This window comes from Helianthus annuus, chromosome 15 (assembly GCF_002127325.2).
Source record: "Helianthus annuus cultivar XRQ/B chromosome 15, HanXRQr2.0-SUNRISE, whole genome shotgun sequence".
NCBI lineage: Eukaryota > Viridiplantae > Streptophyta > Magnoliopsida > Asterales > Asteraceae > Helianthus > Helianthus annuus.
The window spans coordinates 140,032,868-140,054,042 of NC_035447.2; the positions used below are offsets into that span (position 1 = coordinate 140,032,868).

General features: G+C 38.1%; 1 protein-coding gene across 1 annotated transcript; it reads left to right on the top strand.

Annotated features, from left to right (window-relative positions):
- The first annotated feature begins 3,642 nt into the window (after positions 1-3,642).
- Positions 3,643-10,393, top strand: LOC110912673 (dolichyl-diphosphooligosaccharide--protein glycosyltransferase subunit 1A). The gene is made up of 11 exons (XM_022157449.2): positions 3,643-3,875; positions 4,183-4,227; positions 4,596-5,230; positions 6,135-6,282; positions 6,599-6,775; positions 6,869-6,937; positions 7,031-7,120; positions 7,955-8,113; positions 9,400-9,624; positions 9,888-10,082; positions 10,165-10,393. Exons 1-10 carry the CDS (start codon positions 3,777-3,779, stop codon positions 10,077-10,079), a joined length of 1,839 nt encoding a protein of 612 aa, XP_022013141.1. The 5' UTR covers positions 3,643-3,776; the 3' UTR covers positions 10,080-10,082; positions 10,165-10,393.
- Positions 10,394-21,175: the final 10,782 nt, after the last annotated feature.

A 21,175-nucleotide genomic window follows, 5' to 3' on the forward strand; every position in this document is an offset into this window, starting at 1 on the left:
TAACTTATGATCAAGTTCCAGAATGTTCGTTACAGTACGAATCGACATTCTTTCGCAGTTTGTCGAATTTAGTCCCTGTAAGCGAATAAACTTGATTTCGGCATACCAAACCTTCCAAAACTTATTTCTAAGTTATGTAAAGGTTATTTAAGGTATGTTAAGCCTATGTCACTATTCCGGAGTGTTTGTTGCATTAAACTGGTTATATTTATGCATCAGTGCGCGTATAACCCTCCAGAAAGCGATCTAAAGCCCTAAATCGAACAAGAGTTGATATGTGCAAATGATACACATGTTTATACAAATCCCAAGTATGAAATACAATATTTCATTGGTTTGGTGTTTGTTTGATGGCTGAAGTGACACAGGTGTCACAATAGGGTTGGGTTTCAATCCTTGGTTACATATTTAGTTAGAATTTAGTTAGGATTTAAAGGTTAAACTTGTATGTTAAGGTGTGTTATGTAATATAAGGTGTGTTAGGGTGTTCGGGGACCCTAACTACCTCAGAAAAGTAAAAACAATGTATTTGGCAATATTTTTATGTTTCGGGTAAAGTCCGGTTGTTTGGTTGGTTGTTGATCCGTTAAAGTGCTAAATTAGTCGACAAAGTGTCTTTTATATCATTTTTAGTGACACATTAAACTCCCAACACTTTGGAAAGTATCTAGGACTATTTTGCCAAGTTTTTGCATTTTACTAGCATTGTTAAATGCTGAATTTTGGTTATTTAGTGCATAATTCTGCACTTAAAGTATGTTTTAGGCACTTCTGGGCACTATAACTATCACCTAGTGACGCAGTTTTATGGTCCTCACCTCCCTACACTCCCTACTAGTGTAGTATTCTAACTATGGCTCATACTGGCCTAAAAAATATTGTCTGTCTAGGTGCTGGCATTGTCAGCATGTTTACTGGGTTATCCGCTCACTGTGCTAACTGTGCTTTTGTGCATCAAGTTGTCACTAATGTTTGTGTGTAAATAATAGAGTGACAGTATAAAGTGTGATGCATGAGTATGTATGTATCAGAAAACATAAAGCAGTTTAATCATAATTGAAATCAAGCACAGTCATTAAGCATAAATTAATTATTAATTAATCGTACGGATACCTGGAATTGCGAGGGCTGTCACAACGTGTGCGGCTGTTGAACAGAGTGTGCAAACCCAAAATTGAAGCTGCTGCTGTTGGTTTAGTGGGGTTTTTTATTTTGATTATCGGCATAGTTGGTTCGTTTTTCGGAGTTGATTTTGATTTTGATTATCGTGTTTTTCTGGTTTGAGGTTGGATTGGATGGGATAGATTGTAGATGATGTGCAAAATGTTCAAGAATCAGAAACACTGCTTTGATACCATCTTGACAAGTAAAGAAATAAAGAAGGCTTAATTGTACTGTGATATTGCTTTGTGATGTTTTACACCGGAGAAACGAACATAATTTATACACAATTACAAGATGAAGAAAAAGGAAACGTAGTAAAACTTTGGCTGGAAAACAGGCTAGCAATGAGCTGGCGGATCTTCTAATTTAGGAGATGATGTCGCTCAATCTTGACTGATCCCTAAATTATTTCTCTTTTCCGACACCGCCACCTTACCCATAAACACACATTTTTCTCTCTCTTAATCTATACATACACATATTCATACATATAAATGTATTTAACTGACTACCGGACATTTTATTTCGCGTTTTAACTGCGTTTTAAGGCGTTTAAAATTATTTTATCGTTCTATAAAAGTTAACTCGCCATAATATTGTTGAACAATATTTTGTTCGCACAGACTGGCTATGTTGTCTGTATTTCGCAGTATACGCGCGGTGTTAAGCAGTACGTGCTTAAATTCGCAAAATAAGGATTTTAAGCGTTTTAATTAATTTTTCTACACGAATATGATTTAAAATCATATTTTAATCATAGCGGAATATTTATAGGATTTAACATTATCCGGACGGTCACCGGCGTTCATTTCGTATTTTGTTCGATACGCGATAAGCGTTTATCTTATTATTTATTTAACAAAGTTCAGATTTACCAACACTTCAAATACCTTATATTAACGTCATATTTAATAATTTAGTGCCTTCATATATTCATAACACGTGTCATACTAGTATAGTACAAACTTAAAATAGCCGGGTGTCGCAGGTTCGACCTAGATTCAGGTCAGGTAGGGTTGTCGGATTTAGTTTCAAGCTTGGTTTAGGGTTGCACATCTGCTACCAAGTGGCTATTCCTACATTATCTATATATTATCTATATATTAAAAAACAAACACAATGAACAGTGATTGACAAATTACGATTAGGCTGTGGGGAGTGGGTTGTTGGTTAGGGCGGGGGATGTCCTTCAACGCCAGCTGCTCCACTACGGGTTGGCGTTGCCCCTTTGGCGTGGGTATTCAGCTAGGCGGGGGCGGGGGCAGGGGCAGGGTGACTTGGCTGACTTTGGTTGGCTGGTTCAATATAGCTGACTTTAGTTGGCTACTTTAACTAAAAAAAAATCACATGGCTGGTCACGCCAAGCTAAGACACGCCACACCACACCCCTCATTTTTCACCTTAAGCTTATGGATCCTACCCTCGCCACATGTCGAGCAATGTCCCCAACCCAAGCCCCTCCACTCCCTGCAGCCTTAAGAACTTGCCATGTGGCGGTTGACCCACTAAGAAGTTGCTACATGACATATTTTTTTTTACTTTTCTGTATGCTATATAATTAAAAAGAAAACTATCTATATATTAAAAAAACAAACACAATGAACGGTGATAGACAAATTAGGCTTAGGCTGTGGGGAGTGGGGAGTGGGCGTTGGTTGGGGCGGACTATGTCCTTCAACGCCAGCTGCTCTACTTTGGGTTGGCGTTGCCCCTTTGGCGTGAGTATTCAGCTAGGCGTGGGGCGGGGGGCGGGGGCAGGGTGACTTGGCTGACTTTGGTTGGCTGGTTCAATATGGCTGACTTTGGTTGGCTACTTTAACTAAAAAAAAAATTCACATGGCTGGCCACGCCAAGCTAAGACACGCCACACCACACCCCTCATTTTTCACCTTAAGCTTATGGATCCTACTCTCGCCACATGTCGACCAATGTCCCCAACCCAATCCCCTCCACTCCCCGCAGCCTTAAGAAGTTGCCGTGTGGCGGTTGGCCCACTAAGAAGTTGCCACGTGACATATTTTTTTTTTTTTACTTTTTTGTATGCTATATAATTAAAAAAAACTAAATTCGTAAATTTGTTTAATTTTTTCATGCGTTTCTTTGTACATTTTGTTTGTTTATATATGGTACATGAGTTCATGCCAGTATTGTGATGGTACCCTGACAAACCGAACCGATTCCTATCAAATAAGTGTTTTGAATCGATGTAGATCACACGTTGATATTCCTTTGGTCATATCACGATTTTATTTTTTTTATTTTTCCTTTTTCAGTTGCTATAACGACCATCGGTACTGTAATATAACGAGATGAAACGATACCAATTAAATTCCTATCGCATAGCATAGAACAACAGCTACCGGCGTAATGCGGTTTTCATACCACTAGTTCATTTAACTTGTGTAATAGATAGATTTATAAGCTAAATTGCGCAGCCATAGGCGCACGTTAAAACAACCATGACTTACTGACTTTGCAGACGTTTTCCTACAGAAAAAACAAACAGCACACCTTACTGGTCTTGCATAGGACCAGTCCTAATTTACTCCGTTTTCGTCAATATCATAAACCCTAAATTCAACACATTTGATACTTGAGAAAGAAGAAGAATCATGAGTAGCTTTCGATTTGATCTGCTCGTTTTACTAGTATTTTCCATGCATTTTGCCCCTGCACTTTCCGATCTGGTCATCTCCAAGCTTGATCGACGGGTAAACCATCCTCTGTTCCTATCACCTCATTTTATTTTCAATTTTCCCGCTAATTCTTATAATTAGATCCGATATCTTCATTATTATGTTTCGCTCAACTGTTTTTTGTACAATTTCAGCTCGATTTGATTGCATTTGTGTACTATGTAGATTGTAAACTTACGATACTCAGTTTTATTATGAATCTAGTGTTGTGTGGACAATATGTTTTGCCAAAAGTTGCAGACAAAAACTGTATATATTGTTTAAAATTTATCATTGTTTGTATGGTAGTTATCACCTGACAGTATATCATCTCCTGTTGCAGATTGATCTGACTTCACAGATTGTGCGGGTGACATTGACCTTTAAGGTGCGTGCTGATAAAAACATTTGGGGGGCTGTTTGTTTAGCTCTTAGTCGTTCAGACCACTTGGTTCGGACTGTTTGTTTCTCGAGCAGATGTCTGAATGGTTTAGACATTTGCCTCTGAATGGTTAAGTATTATACTGAGTCTGAATGGTTAAGACCTCTAATCTGAATTGGTCAGACATTTGCCTCTGAACGGTTAAGCATTATACTGGCTCTTAATGGTTCAGACCTCTTATTAGTTCAGCACTTAATGGTTTAGACCTCTTACTGGTTCAGCACTTAACCATTCAGAAGTTGCCAAACAGCCTCTTGGATCATCTTATGTATAAGTTTCTAGCACCACATTTGATTAGTTCTTTACATTTTCAGGTGGAGAATACGGGTACTGATCCAGTTTCGGAGGTATCTTTGACCTTTCCCGAACACCAAGCAAATAATTTAGCACTTTTGGCTGCTGTTAGTACCGAAGGAAAAGGAAAAACAAGAGGTGCAGCTACCAATCTACCAATCAAGATCAAACAGCCTGATGATTCACCGCCATCGTTAATTTGGTATGCTGCATCTCTGCCCAAGGAACTGGGTAAAGGAGAAAGCTTAAACATCGATGTTTTGGCGGTTTTCACCCATGTGCTGCGACCATTTCCCGAGAAAATCACTCAAGCTGAATCCCAGCTCTTCTTATTCCAGGATAGTGCACATTTTACATCGCCGTATAATGTTAAGGTCCAGTCGCTTACTGTTAAACTTCCAAGTGAAAGTGTCGAATCTTATACAAAACTTGAAAACACCAAGTTTTCTGGCTCGGAGATTAAGTATGGTCCTTATGAGAAACTTGCTGCTTTTTCATACTCGCCGGTAATTGTACATTTTCCAAGTAACAAGCCGTTTGTGGTAGCAAAAGAGCTGGTGAGAGAAATAGAAATCTCACATTGGGGCAATGTACAAGTGACTGAACATTATAACATAATCCATGGTGGTGCTCGGAGCACGGGTGAATTTTCAAGGTAATACATTAGATTTTGTAATCTTTTTTAAAACTGGTTTTCTTTATATTGTGACCAAGAGTGCACTAGATTAGTTTAAAATGTTTGGACTTATGATAGACGATTCTGCTTTTGGCGAAGTAACCAGTTTCATATTAGCTACAATAAAACTGATTATCAAAGAGACAAAGAGTAATAAGTTTTCCTGAATTTACGAGATTTTTACTTATATCCTATGCAGTTAAAGCGGTCCAAAATCGAATAGCGGTCAAGGTCCGCTATATGATATATAGGTTATAGCGGTGGTATAGCGGTGATATAGCGGTAATTTTTATACCATGCATAATTTATGTATTTATATATATATATAAAAATATATCTTTGAAAAATATTAATAGTAATATCAAAATTCATAGTAATATCATTCCATTATCAAAAACCTGTTGCAAATCAAATACTAATAGTAACTTTGAAGTATTTAATTTAAGAATTAACACAATCAAACACCGTTACTGCTATAACCGCTATAGGCCACGGTGTTATAGCGGTATTTAGTGGTATTTAGCGCCGCTAATAGCGGAACCGCTATTGGCCACCGCTATTTGGACCGCTACACACCCTGAGGTCCGCTAACCGCTATAGCACCGCTATTGACTGCTTAGCTTATATCTCACAAGACGTTTATCTGTTTCTCAGAAGAATATAATTTTTTGGTTGTTTAATGTATTAGTTTTACGATAATAAGTATTTGCCAACAGTCAAACAATTGATTATCTGATTATGTGCTGCTGTCAAATAATCAGTTTGATACTAGCTGCAATAAAACCGTATGCCTAATCTGAGAGACTTTTACTTACATCTCACGAATGTCATTTTTGGTCATCTAATGTATCCAAGCGCTATAATATGTTGCTACTATACTCAGGCTGGACTTCCAGGCGAGACCACATGTGCGAGGTGCATCAGCTGTTAGAAATCTTATTGCCATGTTACCACCAAGAGCCCATTCTATCTACTACAGAGATGCCATTGGCAATATTTCAACGTCTAATATATATGCCGATTCAAGCAAAGTAAGATTATATTCACTATGAATCTTTCTCTCGAGTTAGAAAATGGGCAGATTGATTGAGTTGATCAGAAACACTTCATATCCAACATTTTCAAAAAAAAATTGATGAGTGTCAAATATGATTACAAAATTATATTGTGTTTGTATAAATCTATTTTTAATACAAGATTAGGACTTTTATGCAGTAAAAATACACCTTGACCCACTCAGCCACGCTTCCTTTTAGCAAATTATCTTACTTTACCCATTTGACCCATTCTAGATAACAAATATATAAGCAAATGAGTCTCTAACATTTTGCTTACTTGTATTTGCAGACACTAGTCGAACTTGAACCTCGATATCCTATGTTTGGTGGTTGGAAAACTTGTTTCACCATCGGTTATGGTTTACCCCTTCAAGACTACCTGTTTCAGTTAGGGGGGACCCGCTTCTTAAATATTACTTTTGGTTCACCCATGAATGACGTGCTCGTAGAAAACCTTACGTTAAAGGTATTTATTTATTTTATGTTTTTGAAAATATCAAATATGACCTTAAGCCTATTTATCTTAGTTGGTTCGTATTCGTTTTTCTTGATTTTGCAGGTTGTTTTGCCTGAAGGGTCAAGAGATATATCTGTTTCAGTTCCATTTCCTGTAAAACAGTCACAAGAGGTAATGCAAAATAGATATTAATTAATTAAGCTGGAGTGATAATCTGAAAAACAAAACAACCCCCTTTAATTGAAATATGCCTTGTTTTTTCAGACAACATTTTCTCACTTGGATATTGCTGGTAGACCCACAGTTGTGGTGGAAAAGGTTAATGTCGTGCCAGAGCATAACCAATATTTCCAGGTATTCCTACTTTAGTGATTATATGATATTTTGAATGATCGGGATCAAATAATTAGTTGAAATAGAACGTGTTGTAGGAGATAATTGTTTCTAATCTTGATGTTGTGATAATGAAATGATCGGTTGTTTAAGTAAACGGACATTTTTATACAATATTAAAAGTATCTAAATTCAAAACATAATATATATCTAAGTCAGTACTTCTACACTAGTCCCTGGATTTTTTTTTGCATGATTGGATCCTTCAACTTTTAAAACTTCATGATAAAGTCCCTGGATTTTATTTTTAACCATAACTTTCTTTTTCAACTTTTTAAAAAATATTGGAAGTTTTTTTTGCATGATTAACTTTATAGAAAGGAATTTTTCATTATTTTTAAGCAGTCCAGGGATGTATAAGGTCCAAGGACTTATGTGTGAATTTAGCAAAATTCCATAAGGATTTTCAACAATAGCCCATATAATTTTCTTATAACCTATTTATACAGAGCCATCTTTGTGTGATGTGATTTGAACAGCCATCTTTTTTCTTCATACAGACAGTAAGAAATTTATATGAAAAGTACATAAAATAAGGTAAAAAGGTGCTTTTAGTATTACCTTAAATCATTAGTTTCGGTGCGGTAAAAAACTGAATTCAATAATTGATCCGGATCCCTAAATAATTAGAGTCAGAATTTAGCAATCCAAACGCCAAAAGCTGATTACCGTATAATCTCTAATTAGATAATCAGTTTTGTATTGCACTTCCAAACAACTCCTAAGACTTACTGCCCTCACAAAAGTGAAGTTGGTTCATATTATATTATATTATATTGGATGTTTCCTTTTCAGGTTCACTACAAGTTCAGCAATCTTTCGTTACTTACAGAACCGTTGATGTTAATATGTGGGTTTTTCTCCCTATTTGTTGCTTGCATCATCTATATGCATGCCGACTTCACCATCTCAAAGTCTTCTGCTTCATATATAGCAAAACTGCAATGGGATGAGGTATGTGAACCCTAGATCCAGCTATATTACTGTTGCTTATTGAGGTCTCAAACTGGTATGGGTCGAACCAAACCTTTTCTGTCCTAAAATATATAACCTTCTAGTGTTTCAGTAATAATTAATCTGAATTTCTGAATAAAATGTTTTAGGATGTGGTAAAACTAGCCAAATACTGATCTTTTGGTATGCATCTGGTCGGCCTGAATCGGAGTACTTTTCGTCTCATAAAAGAGTAGAAAAGTTATATTGTTTGAATAATGATTTAATCAACTGGTCAAAAAAGGTACTTTTGATACAGGTTGGGTCTGTTCGAGTCAGGTTATCTCAACATTTTACAACCTTTGTAGTAATTATTAGTGCTATGTTGTCAAAGACGCAAGACGCGGGCGAGGCGCATAGGCCTCGTCTGAAGCCTAGGCGCAAGGCGCATAAAAAGCGAGGGCTTTTTTTAAAAAGACGCCCACAGAGGGAAAAAAATACAAGATATATTATGCTTTGAAAATTAACACATTTCCACATATAAATAAAGAAACTTTTATAAATGCCATTTAATTTTAGTGTGTTTTAATTTTTTAAAAAGATGATATGGTCTTGTGGCTGATTAGATTAAAAAGAACAAGGAAACACATCTTTATCCAATGGTTAAAAGGTTGACTTTTCAGGTCAGTTGAAACAATGGTTTACAGATGTGAAAAAGCTGTAAAAAATAGCATAAAAAACGAAAGGAGCGCCTGACAGAATTAAGCCCACGTTTTCCCTCGCTGTGCCTGGTTCTGGGCGCTCGCCTGAGCACCGTTTTTACAAAAAGAAGCCCAGATTTGCGCCTAAGCTACCACCAGGCGCTATAGCCTCGCCTCACTGCACCTGAGCGCCTAGGCGCGCGCCCGACGCGCTTTTTACAACATAGAATTAGGGTTTCAAGTATGATCTGAAAGTTTATATTGATGATCTAAAATCATGAATTGGTGGGGTGGGTTGCTAACTGGTCAAAACAAGCCATTATGTTACAAGTATTTTTATAAACATTTAGTGTTTCAAATATGATTATAATTATAATTATATTATTTCAGTAATAATCTATTTTTAGTAGGTTTATGCATAAAGAAATTCACTTTGGGCGACATTCAACTCGTTTAACCCATTCGATCCGCGTCCTTTTCATAGCCAACTTTTCTATTTATTTTACTCGTTGACCCATCAATCCAAATCGACCCATTTAGTAAATGAGGCGAAATTGCCATCTCTAGTTGTTTATATAAACACTTTCTGAAATTTTCCTTTTTCAGGTGCAGGGTACTATTCAGCAGCTTCAAGATATTATCAATCGATGTCTATTAATCCATGATAAGCTAGAAGCTTCACTCAGAGAACTTTCTAGAACGGGTGATGTACAAGCTAGTAAAGCAGTCCGCAAGTCCGCTGACGCTTTATTGAAGGATTTTTCCAAAGAATCAAAGCCCCTTTTGGCTATCCTACAATCTTCCCCACAAGCTGCACATATATTACCCAAGGTTTTATTTTTAATTTCAGCCTAATTTGCATTTTTTTATATCTCTTGTATATTATGCCTTCGTTGATTATATCAAATATGATTACAAAAACAGTTTATTTGAGTAACAATATATTGTTCTGACTGAAAATACACACTTCACGCACTTTCGCTCGTTTGACCCATTTGCTAATGTTTTTAAATTTTACTTGCCCCGTTTGAGATAAATAAACAATCCATTTGGACCCTTTCATAATATTCACCTTTGCTTGTGTTGATAAATAGGTGGAAGAGTTGGTTGTGAAGGAGAGAGATTTACAAGAAAAGATTATGCTAAAACACACAATGGTGGTGGACTCTTATGAGAAAAAATCCGGGGGACGGGATATTGAAAACCGTGTAGCTACAGTCCAGCAAAAGATCTCTGTGTTAAAGCAAGAAGTTGACGATCTTCTTGAGTTTATTGAAGATATTTAAGCGGTAAGGATTTTCCGTTTCCGTTTTCCCTTTTGTTTGAGTTAATGACCTTAATTGAGTAGGGGTTTTGTATACTTTGCTGTAGAATTATGCATAGGTGGAGACGCCCGGGGTCATCTAAGTTCGTCATCATTTTCTTTGTAATTTTTGGAAAACGATATTAGGACCCTCGTATTGTAGTCCGCAGAGAGGAAAACTTTATTTTTACCGTGATCAGGAAGTACGCGCTCGGACAACATATGTGCCTCTTTCGTAGAAACTTGATTTTTATACTAAATGACTTTAGTTTTTAGTAATGCTGATTTGCTTGAATATGCCCCAATTTTTTTTTAAGGTAGATGTCATCATATATCCTTCTATCCGTTCTTAATTCATCATTATTATACTCAGTAAATCTCACCAATAGCAAAGCTAAGGTAGGTCCTAAGAAGTGTAAGATGTAGACAATCTTTACATCTACCTCGTTGGAATAGAGAGACTGCTTCCAGAGAGACCCTCGACTCGATAGTAGTTTTGCATCAAGCCTTGGACATAAGACACATAACACTCAACAATCGGGACAAAGGTTGATTAGTGCATGTACCCCTTGTCTTTCGGCTATTAACGCCACCATATGATGCATGACTAACCGTCCGCTGTTTTTTCACGTTATTTCCAGGGAATTAGTAGAATAACGCTAAAATTAGTGCAATTTCACTTGTCTGAAAATAACCATAGAATCGTTTTACTTACATGAGAGGTCTTTGGGATTACTTACTAAAGATTTTTTATTGAGGGTACGTGGTCATTTGGTTCGCAGGGTTAAATGGGTTAATGAAGGAATGGAATTGTCATATCTCAAATTTTAAGGATTTGGAATTCAAATGAATTCTACCTGTATTTGTGTTAATGAATTGATGTTTAAAATATAAAATAATAGCCAATGATCTCTAGATCAAGTGGTGGAGAGCTTGCATTTCTCTTGAGAGATGCAAGTTCGACTCCCACTTGGTGCAGAGTGAGGCATTGGTGGGCAATGATAGGAGACCCAGGGAAACATGGGTTGAATCCTTGAGCCAAACGGGTTTTACCGGTAATTTCACCGTCGTGCCTACGGGCGGGTGGGTTACCGGGTTTTCCCCGGAATTGGTGGTGGACTCGGGTTACTCTCGGAGTACTCCGTTTGTCCAGTGGGTGCCCCGAGAGTACTCGGGATTGAGTTTGTTGGCCGTTCAAAAAAAAAAAATATAAAATAATAAAATAATAAAACTGCCCTTACTAATATCACCTTGTTCCTAGGGATGGCAAAAATACTTGAGCCTGACGGGTATACCCGAAACCTGACACAAATGGGACGGGTAAACCCGATACTCGACGGGTATTGGGCCGGGTATGGGATTAGTTTTAAAAAATTTTGCGGGTATGGGTCGGGTATGAGATTAGGTGATACCCAACCCGATTACCCGAAACCAAATACCCGTTTACCCGAACTATATACCCGAATTTTTTTAATTTATATCTTTATTTTTTATTAACCTATGTCTATTAGTTATTTATTTTAGTATGTTCATAATGTGAAAAATTAAATTCACTTTTAATATATGTATTTGATAATAGTATTTATATTTTATATGTTGTATAAATAAAATTATATAATAATTATAATCACAAAGAAATGTATTTGGAAATCCCAATTTATATATTTTAACAAACTAATGGGTATACCCGATACTCGCGGGTATGCCTGATACCCGACGGGTAATTACCTGACAAATACCCGATGGGGATTGGGCCGGGTATGGGATACGATTTTATAACCGGGTATGCGTATGGGATTACCAATACCCGACTCGAACCCGGCCCGTTGCCATCCCTACTTATTCCTGTGTCAATCCACCCTCTCAACCCTAATTTGAACTTTCTCCATCTCCCATCTCCATTGCCACCTACAAGTTTCAATTGCTAACCAATTTCATAAAAGGAATCAGGGTCGAGTGAAGCCTTGGTTTAGCAAACAAAGGGGCAATGGCGACATCGTGGGATGAACATAGAGAAGGAGACATGTACTACAGAGAGGTGTTGTGGTGGTTGTGAAGGGTTGACAGACAGATTGCGAGCAAATGAGGTACGCACAATGTCACACCCTCAAATTCCACATGCGGGGTTTTACCGCGAGGCGTGCGCCATACCAGGATCAGGCCACTAATCATGTTGAACTATTCATATATTTGAGGTAAATTACACTTTTCGTTCTTTATGTTTGTAGCGAGTTGTAATGGATGACCTTTAACTTCAATAATTACATTTCATGTCCTTTATTTGGAAAACCCATTATACTCTACGTCCTTTGGTCCTAACCTGGTTAAAATTTTCAGTTAAATGACATGTGTCTTGCATGCGATGGTAGGTTAGTAATCTTACCGATGTATTTAAAATATATACTCATTTTCCTTCCATTTTCTATGCTACACAACCTAAAACCCTATCCCTTTCTCTCTCACCTCTCTCTAGAAAACAACCGACAACTACCCTTGGTGGCGGAGCCACGACGGCATCGTGGCATGGTGGTTGTGTTACGCTTATTCGCCAACCCACCCCACCACCGCCACCACCACTTTGATACCACCACCACATTCGAATCTGTTTGAACAACAATCGCCTGAGGGTCGCCGTCGTCTGAGGGTCACCAGAACCCTAGTTAGCGTAGGAGAACATCAAATCTTTTTCATCTTGTTCAGACCCGATTGGACAAAATGGGAGGTGGGTTTGAGTTCAATTCATTTTGTTTCGATTGTTCATCTTGTTCAGACCAGGCGTCTGAGGGTCGTCGAAACCCTAGCCTAACCGTGTTTAGACCCGATTGGAACCCTAGCCAGCGTAGGTGGTTTTGAACCATGAGTCTAGATTCAACCCAAATCTAGTAAATTAGACCAAAATCGACAAACAATGAGTCGATTGAAAGGTTTTAAAGATCGAAATTGGGTTGTTTCAAGGGGAATATGATATATAGTAGTGTGTGTTTGCAAATAGAATGGTTCTGTGTTTATAGATAGAATGGTTCAACGGGCCAAGAAAAGAAAACAGAGATGAGAAAATAATTCATGAGGGTTTTTTTCTTGGTATATTTATAAGGTTGTATTAATCAGGAGGTAAAAAGACATAAATGCCATCACATGATAATCACATGCCATATTTAACTGAAAGGTTAGGAGTTAGGACCAAAGGACGTAGAGTGTAATGTGTTTTCCAAATAAAGGACATGGAATGTAATTATTGAAGTTAAAGGTCATCTATTACAACCCGCTACAAACATAAAGGACGAAAAGTATAATTTACCCTATAATTTGAAAAATGTTTAACTACTACATTCAACATGAATAATGATGTTACACCCTGGCTTTTGCGGAAGCGTGGATTATTTTGGTGTGACTTCTTAATACCAAAGCAACAATCATAACAATGTTATATGATAAAAACACATGATGTACATCCATTAATATAGTTTAGAAAATACCATAACATGCTTGTCTTGAAACGCCAACCCAAAATAAGTTACAACCATGACTTGTTTAAAATGAGTTCTCAAAGACTCAACAAAAGACCTTAAATAAAACGAGGTTTGGAGACATTTGACCCGTCCAGGAAAGAGTTACACCTCCCAAACCCTACGACCCTGGATGACATCTTTATTTAGTACGCAGCTTGACACATATGCAGACACTTGCCAGATCCGATCAATTCCCTGAAATACATGTAGTTTGAAAAATGAACAAAAGTTGAGCGAGTTCATGTGTATGAGAGTATGTATAAACCTTTGAAATATGTCCGTATGTATGAAAGTCCCTGGTATGTAGCCATAAGGAAAAAAAGATCACCAATGGGTTGCAAAGCCACTGGTATGTGTGAAGTGATGCAGGAAAACTCAAACCTAGCGGAGTTGCACCGGGCTTCCGGCTGTAAGACACAGTCACCACTATGGGCCGCCCCGGCCTCATGGGTGTGGGCTCGCTACACCCAAATAGATCTATCACTCATGTCCCTCGGTCCTACGACGAGGATTAATGGCCTTAAGTGTCGCGCCTGTCACTCACATGATCTAAGTAGTATACCCTCCTTAAGCTCACCATACCATGTATAAAAATGTCTATATTAATTGTAACATGTATTCCACCCCCGAAGTATAAAACTGAAAACAGTTAAGAGAAAAGGGGGACATGAACTCACTGTAGTGCGCCTCCTGTGCTCGTACTCAAACCTTGTCAGCTACACGATAACCTACACCGTACTAATGTCTATTAGACGAAAGGGTCGTGCCTTGCTTTTGCATTTACGGTTTGAGTTACGTTACTTTGATATTATTCCAAGTTATAACTTATTGTTAAAATAATAATAATAATTATTTTAACTTACATTATATTTTTAGATCTTGAAATAATAGTTAGACAACTATTTCGTATTCATACTTTTCAAGTATTTTATGTGCGTATTTCCTTCCCAAGGATGGGGGTATTTATACATGTATTTTGGTGGTTCCGAAAATAATATATTTTTAAGTTCCACTTAGAAAATATATTTAACATATTTGTCGAAAATAATGTATTCCCAATATATATATATATATATATATATATATATATATATATATATATTTCCCAAAAATAATATATTTTCACTCTTTGTATCCAAAATAATATTTACCCAAAAATATCTTCGTAAAAATATTTCTCGGAATATTTCGTAAGCTACGTTTTTGCGTTCGATTTCACAATACCAAGTATGTAACTTAAATATTTATTTCTCGAAATTTTTGGTATTATTCTGGAATTATAAATGTGATGGTATTTTGCTAAGTTACATTATTTTGCCCTAAATAATATAACTAGTTCACAAATCAAACGAATATTCACACAAGCGTTTTAGTATAAAATATATTCTAAATATATATTTATCCGCTTTTATTTACGAAAATTCACCTCCGACACTTTGAAATTTTGTAACCAAAATTTATGACGAAGTTTACTTCCAAAACAAAGTTAAACACATTAGTAAATACTTAGTAGAAAATAATTTCTAAGTCTTGGGATTTTTAGAAAATTTCGCCAGAGTTTTCCCTAAAAACGGAGGTGTCCATGCTATTAAGCATATCATTTTCTTTTCAAAATCAATCAACAACCAATCCTTAAACAATTTTACATCACCAAGAGCAAAACCGCATGCGTTACATATTAATCATGAACTTGATACATCCCGAAAACGCGTAGTAACTTGGTAAAGCTTTTAGTGGACTTAGTTACCTTCCAAAGCGTATTTATTTCTTTAAAAATCATCTTCTTAAAAGAGTTAAGTGTTTACAACTTGTAAACAATTTTTACAAAAATTAATCTTTTGAACTCCTCTTGTAGATAAAAGGTTTCTACACTTATTTCATTTCCAAAAATGGTGTAAGCGTATGTAAAAGTTATAATCTTTTTAAAAATCGATTTTTAAACTTGGTTTATTTAGAAAAGTCTTTTGTAGAACTCGGATCTACATGATCATCAACTTATTTTATTCACTTATTTTTCAAGAAAATCGTTTTCTATTAAGTTCATGCTTAGACTTAGAAGATGATTACTTTATGTATCATATAATCACCCTCTGGTCTTGTTAAATCATATTTCTAACATCATTTAACAAGATCCATATGGTGATTTACACCACATAACCAAGAGTCAATAAGAGATCAACAATATATTCGTAACAACATCCTACTACATCATTTCATCATGTAATCTTCATGTAAAGCTTTATGTTCATCTTCTTAGTTCTTGTTCTTTAGTGTTTTAAACATACTTATCATACTACAACTTTTAACCATAAAAGTAAGGTGAACAAGAGTTAAACAAGAACTTACTACTAGCACAAAGGCTAGGGAAGATCTCTAGCGCAAAGATGATGAAATGTGGTGTGAAAAAGCAAAAAAGGAAGCTCCTTGATGATCCACAAGCTACAATCTTCACAAGGCACCTTCTAGCATATGAATGAAGCTTAAAAATGGAAGAAGATGGTGATGTTAAGGTGATGGTGGTGGCGGTTATGTTGAGCCGAGAGGGAGGGAGAGAGGTGTGAGGGAGTGGTGTGAAGATTTGTGAAGTGATGTTGTAAGGATGCTCCCCATACTTATAATCTTTCTTCTTAATATCTTGTCCATCACAACAAGTAACAATCAAATAAAATATACAATTAAATCTTGGAGGTAAGATATGAAGTAAAGTGGTGATGTTTGTGGGTCCTCTTGTGACCGAAATCGGGTATGGGGGGGGGGGTTATATGTAAAAAATTTGATGGAAAAAGGTAAATGATAGTTAGTTTTCAAGTATAAATTTACATATGTTAGTTGATATTTAGGGGGTGTTACGGTGTTCGGGGATCATGACTAGCCAAGAAATAATAAAACAATGTGTTTGGCAAAATTTTAGTGTTCCGGGTAATGTCCGGTTGTTCGATTAGATACCGTTCCGTTAAAGTGCTTAATTATTCCATTTAGTGTCCTTTTTATAACCTTTTGTGTCACATTTAATTCCCGACACTTAGGAAAGCATACAAGACCATTCTGCCATAATTTTGCACATTACTAGAATGTTAAATGCTGAATTTCTGATAAATAATGCAGAATTCTGCATTATTAGTGGGTTTTTTAGGCACTTCCGGCACTTTAACTATCACCTAGTGACGCAGTTTTATAGTCCTCACTTCCCTACACTCCATACTAGTGTAGTACCCTGTCCCTGGCTCATTCTGGCCTCAAAACACTGTCTGACTATTTATGGCACTGTCAGTGAATTTCAGAGTTATCCGTTAACTGTGCTAACTGTGCTTTGTGTATCAAGTTTGTCACTAAAGTTTGTATGAATGAATGGAGTGACAGTATGAAATGTGATGCATATGTATGTATGATACAAAAATCATAAAGCAGTTTAAATTGTCAGTTGTAATCAAGCACAGCCATTAAGCACGTAATTAAAATTAATTAATTGTACAGTACCTGTAATTGTGAGGGTTGTCACATTCTCCCCCCCGTTAAGAAAATTTTGTCCCGAAATTTTAGGTTCTTCTAGATGCAGGGGTCTTGGGGAATAAATGTGGGTATTTGGCCTTCATACGATCCTCACGTTCCCATGTGAATTCTGGGCCATGCCGTGCATTCCATCGAACCTTGATGAGTTTGACACTACTCCTGCGTGTTTTGTTAACCTTCCAATCCGTAACCTCAACTGGTTCTTCAATAAAGTGGAGTGTGTCGTCAACAAGAACTTCGTCGGCAGGAATGACCACTGTTTCTTGAGTTGGACTCTTTTTTCAAATTTGATACATGGAATGTATCATGGACGCCATTTAGTTCTGCAGGTAAATCCAACTTGTATGCTACGAGGCCAATCCGTTCCAGGATTCTGAATGGACCAATGTATCTAGGGTTCAACTTCCCACGCTTCCCAAAGCGTGCCACACCCTTCCAGGGCGAAACCTTCAACAATACCATATCTCCTACCTCAAATTCCAAAGGCTTTCTTCTGCGGTCCGCATAACACTTTTGTCGATCACGAGCCTATTTGATGCGTTCTCGGATCTGGAAAATCTTGTCTGTTGTTTCCTGGACCAATTCTGGACCAACTAACTGTCTATCTCCCGCGTCGGCCCAACAAACCGGTGATCGACACTTACGCCCATAGAGAGCTTCGAACGGTGCGGCTTGAATGCTTGCATGATAACTATTATTGTATGAGAATTCAACCAATGGTAGGTGAGTGTCCCAACTCCCACCTAAATCCATTACACAAGCTCGCAACATGTCTTCTAGCGTTTGAATCGTTCGCTCACTCTGTCCGTCTGTTTGCGGGTGAAAAGCAGTACTCAGATTCAACTGAGAACCAAAGGCTTCTTGAAAGGATTGCCAAATCCTTGACACGAATCTTCCATCTCTATCAGAGATGATTGAGAGAGGCACTCCATGTCGTGCAACAATCTCTCTCAGATATATCTTAGCAAGTTTGCTCGTGTTGTCTTTTTCCTTAATTGGCAAAAAGTGTGCTGATTTCGTTATGCGGTCTACAATTACCCAAATTGTATCGTGACCTTTGGGCGTCCTTGGCAATTTCGTTATAAAGTCCATCGAAATCTGTTCCCACTTCCACTGAGGTATTTCGGGTTGTTGCAAGAGACCTGAAGGCTTCTGGTATTCGGCCTTTACCTTGGCACAAGTTAAACATTTGCCAACATATATCGCAACATCGCCTTTCATCCTTGGCCACCAATAAAAATCCTTTAGGTCTTGGTACATTTTATCTGCTCCCGGGTGAATCGAGTACCGTGACTTGTGTGCTTCATCGAAAATAACTTCTTTCAAACCACCAAAGAGAGGAACCCAAATTCTTCCCAAGAAACACAATGTTCCATCCTCCTTAGGTACCAATTGCTTCTCCATTCCCCGGAGATACTCGTTCTCAAGGTTTTCCCTTTTAAGAGCTTCCCTTTGCGCAGCACGAATGCGTAATGTGAGGTCTGTCTGAACAATCATTTCCAAAGCCCTAACCCTTATGGGCTTAATCCTTTCTTTCCGACTTAAGGCATCAGCGACTACATTCGCCTTCCCTGGGTGATACTTGATCTCATAATCGTAGTCGTTTAATAATTCAACTCAGCGTCTTTGCCTCATGTTAAGCTCTTTTTGATCAAAAATATGTTGTAGGCTCTTGTGATCCATGAAGATGGTACATCGCCTGCCATATAAGTAGTGTCGCCAGATTTTCAAAACAAACACCACTGCGCCCAATTCCAAATCATGCGTGGTGTAGTTTTTCTCGTGGACCTTCAGCTGGCGAGAAGCATATGCTATAACCTTCTGTCGTTGCATTAATACACATCCCAAACCTTGACGCGAGACGTCGCAATATACCACGAAATCGTCCGTGCCTTCGGGTAGAGATAAGATCAGTGTGTCGCAAAGTTTGTTCTTCAACAACTGAAATGCTTCTTCTTGTTTATCTCCCCAATCAAACTTCTTCTCTTTCTGCGTAAGGGAGGTCAAAGGTTGAGCGATTTTCGAGAAATCCTCAATACACCTGCGATAATACCCAGCCAAACCTAAGAATTGTCGAATCTCGGTTGGCGTCTTTGCAGTTTCCCAGTTCTTGATCGCCTCGATCTTTGTGGGATCCACATGAATTCCATTTCCGTTAACCACATGACCAAGAAACTGGACTTCGCGTAACCAGAACTCGCACTTCGAGAACTTTGTGTATAACTTCTCCTTCTTAAGCAGCTCTAAGATGGCTCTTAGATGATGCTCATGTTCTTCCTTCGACTTCGAGTAGATCAGAATGTCATCAATGAACACAATTACGAACTTATCGAGGTACGGCTTGCAACTCTGTTCATCAAATCCATAAATACAGCTGGCGCGTTTGTCAGACCAAACGGCATAACCAGGAACTCGTAATGTCCATATCGAGTCCTAAACGCAGTCTTTGGTATGCTTTCCTCTTGAATTCTCAACTGTTGGTATCCTGATCGTAGATCGATCTTCGAGTAAAAGCTTGAACCTTGTAACTGATCGAACATGTCATCGATCCTTGGCAAAGGATATCTGTTCTTGATTGTCAACTTGTTCAAATCCCGGTAGTCGATACACATGCGAAAACTACCATCTTTCTTCTTAACAAACAAAACTGAAACTCCCCAAGGCGAGAAGCTTGGCCTGATGAATCCTTTGTCTAACAGCTCCTGGAGTTGCGTTGACAATTCCTGCATTTCCGAAGGCGCAAGTCGATAGGGTGCCTTAGCTACAGGCGCGGCGCCTGGAACTACGTCAATATGAAACTCGACTTGTCTTTGTGGCGGCAATCCTGGCAAGTCTTCTAGAAATACTTCAGGATATTCTTTTACGACTGGGATGTCTTCTATCCTTGATTCAGCGGCCTCCTTATCCACGATGTGTGCCAAGAAGGCAACACATCCCTTCTTCAAACACTTTCTAGCTTTCAGGCAGCTAATGATCCTTAAGGGCGTATCGTGCTTTTATCCATGAACCACAATCGTTTCTCCATCCGCCATTGGGATGCGAATAGTCTTCTCGTGACATACAATTTCGGCTCTGTTGCTTGACAACCAATCCATCCCTACTACCACGTCGAAGCTTCCCAACTTGACTGGCAGTAGATCCAGTGTAAATTCGTGTCCTCATAGCTTTATCACGCATCCTCTGATGACTTCATTTGTTTCTACTAGCTTTCCGTTAGCCAGTTCGATTGAGTATGAAATGTCTAACTTACTAGCAGTTAACCCAAGCATATTCTTAAATTTTAGCGATACAAAACTATAGTCGGCACCGGTGTCAAATAGAATAGATGTAAAGCGTTGGTTTATAAAGGAACGTACCAGTGACAACATTCGGGTCCTGGCGTGTTTCCCTCGCTCCAATGTTAAATACCCTTCCACGAGCTTGATTGAGTTTTGGGCATTCACGCTTGAAGTGCCCGATGTCTCCGCAGTTAAAACACCCCGGTCCTCAACCGTTACCATCTCCATTACCGCCTTGATTGTTGTTTTGATTGCGGTTACCATTTCCTGCTTGATTCCCGAAGTTACCACGATTACCATTTCCGCCGTTGCGGTTCCCATTCCCGTTACTTCCACGATTGTTGCTACCGAATCCCCTTTGGCCACCACGGCCAGCGCCAACCCAACATGTTTCTTTCAAGTGACCAATCTTCCCACGGGATTCACATTTTCTAACGCTGCACCGGCCAGCATAATGATACTAGCAAAATTCACATTTGGGCAGAGTGCCCATGTATCCTTTCCCTTTTTGTTCACTGCCAGTCTTTACTTCAGCAGGCGGGTTTGTATCTCTCCTCTTGCTGGCACTGCCGGTACTTTTCTTAAAATTCGAGAACTTTCTCTTGTTTTCTCCTGAGGATTCGACATGCGTCTCCTTTTTCTTTGGTTCAGAAATTGAAAACTTCTTCAGTCTGATGGCTTGTTAGTCCCGAATACCCGTGATATCACTTGACGGTTCGATCGAATGCGGAAAGTAAGATCAAACCGAAAGAACAAAAAGAAATATTTCATTAAATAACTTA

Excerpts from the sequence above, each read along its gene's own strand:
- LOC110912673 (XM_022157449.2), top strand. The coding sequence starts at position 3,777 with ATGAGTAGCTTTCGATTTGATCTGCTCGTTTTACTAGTATTTTCCATG. Across the intron at positions 6,938-7,030 it reads CTGTAAAACAGTCACAAGAG|ACAACATTTTCTCACTTGGA; the intron begins GTAATGCAAAAT and ends TTGTTTTTTCAG. Across the intron at positions 7,121-7,954 it reads AGCATAACCAATATTTCCAG|GTTCACTACAAGTTCAGCAA; the intron begins GTATTCCTACTT and ends TTTCCTTTTCAG.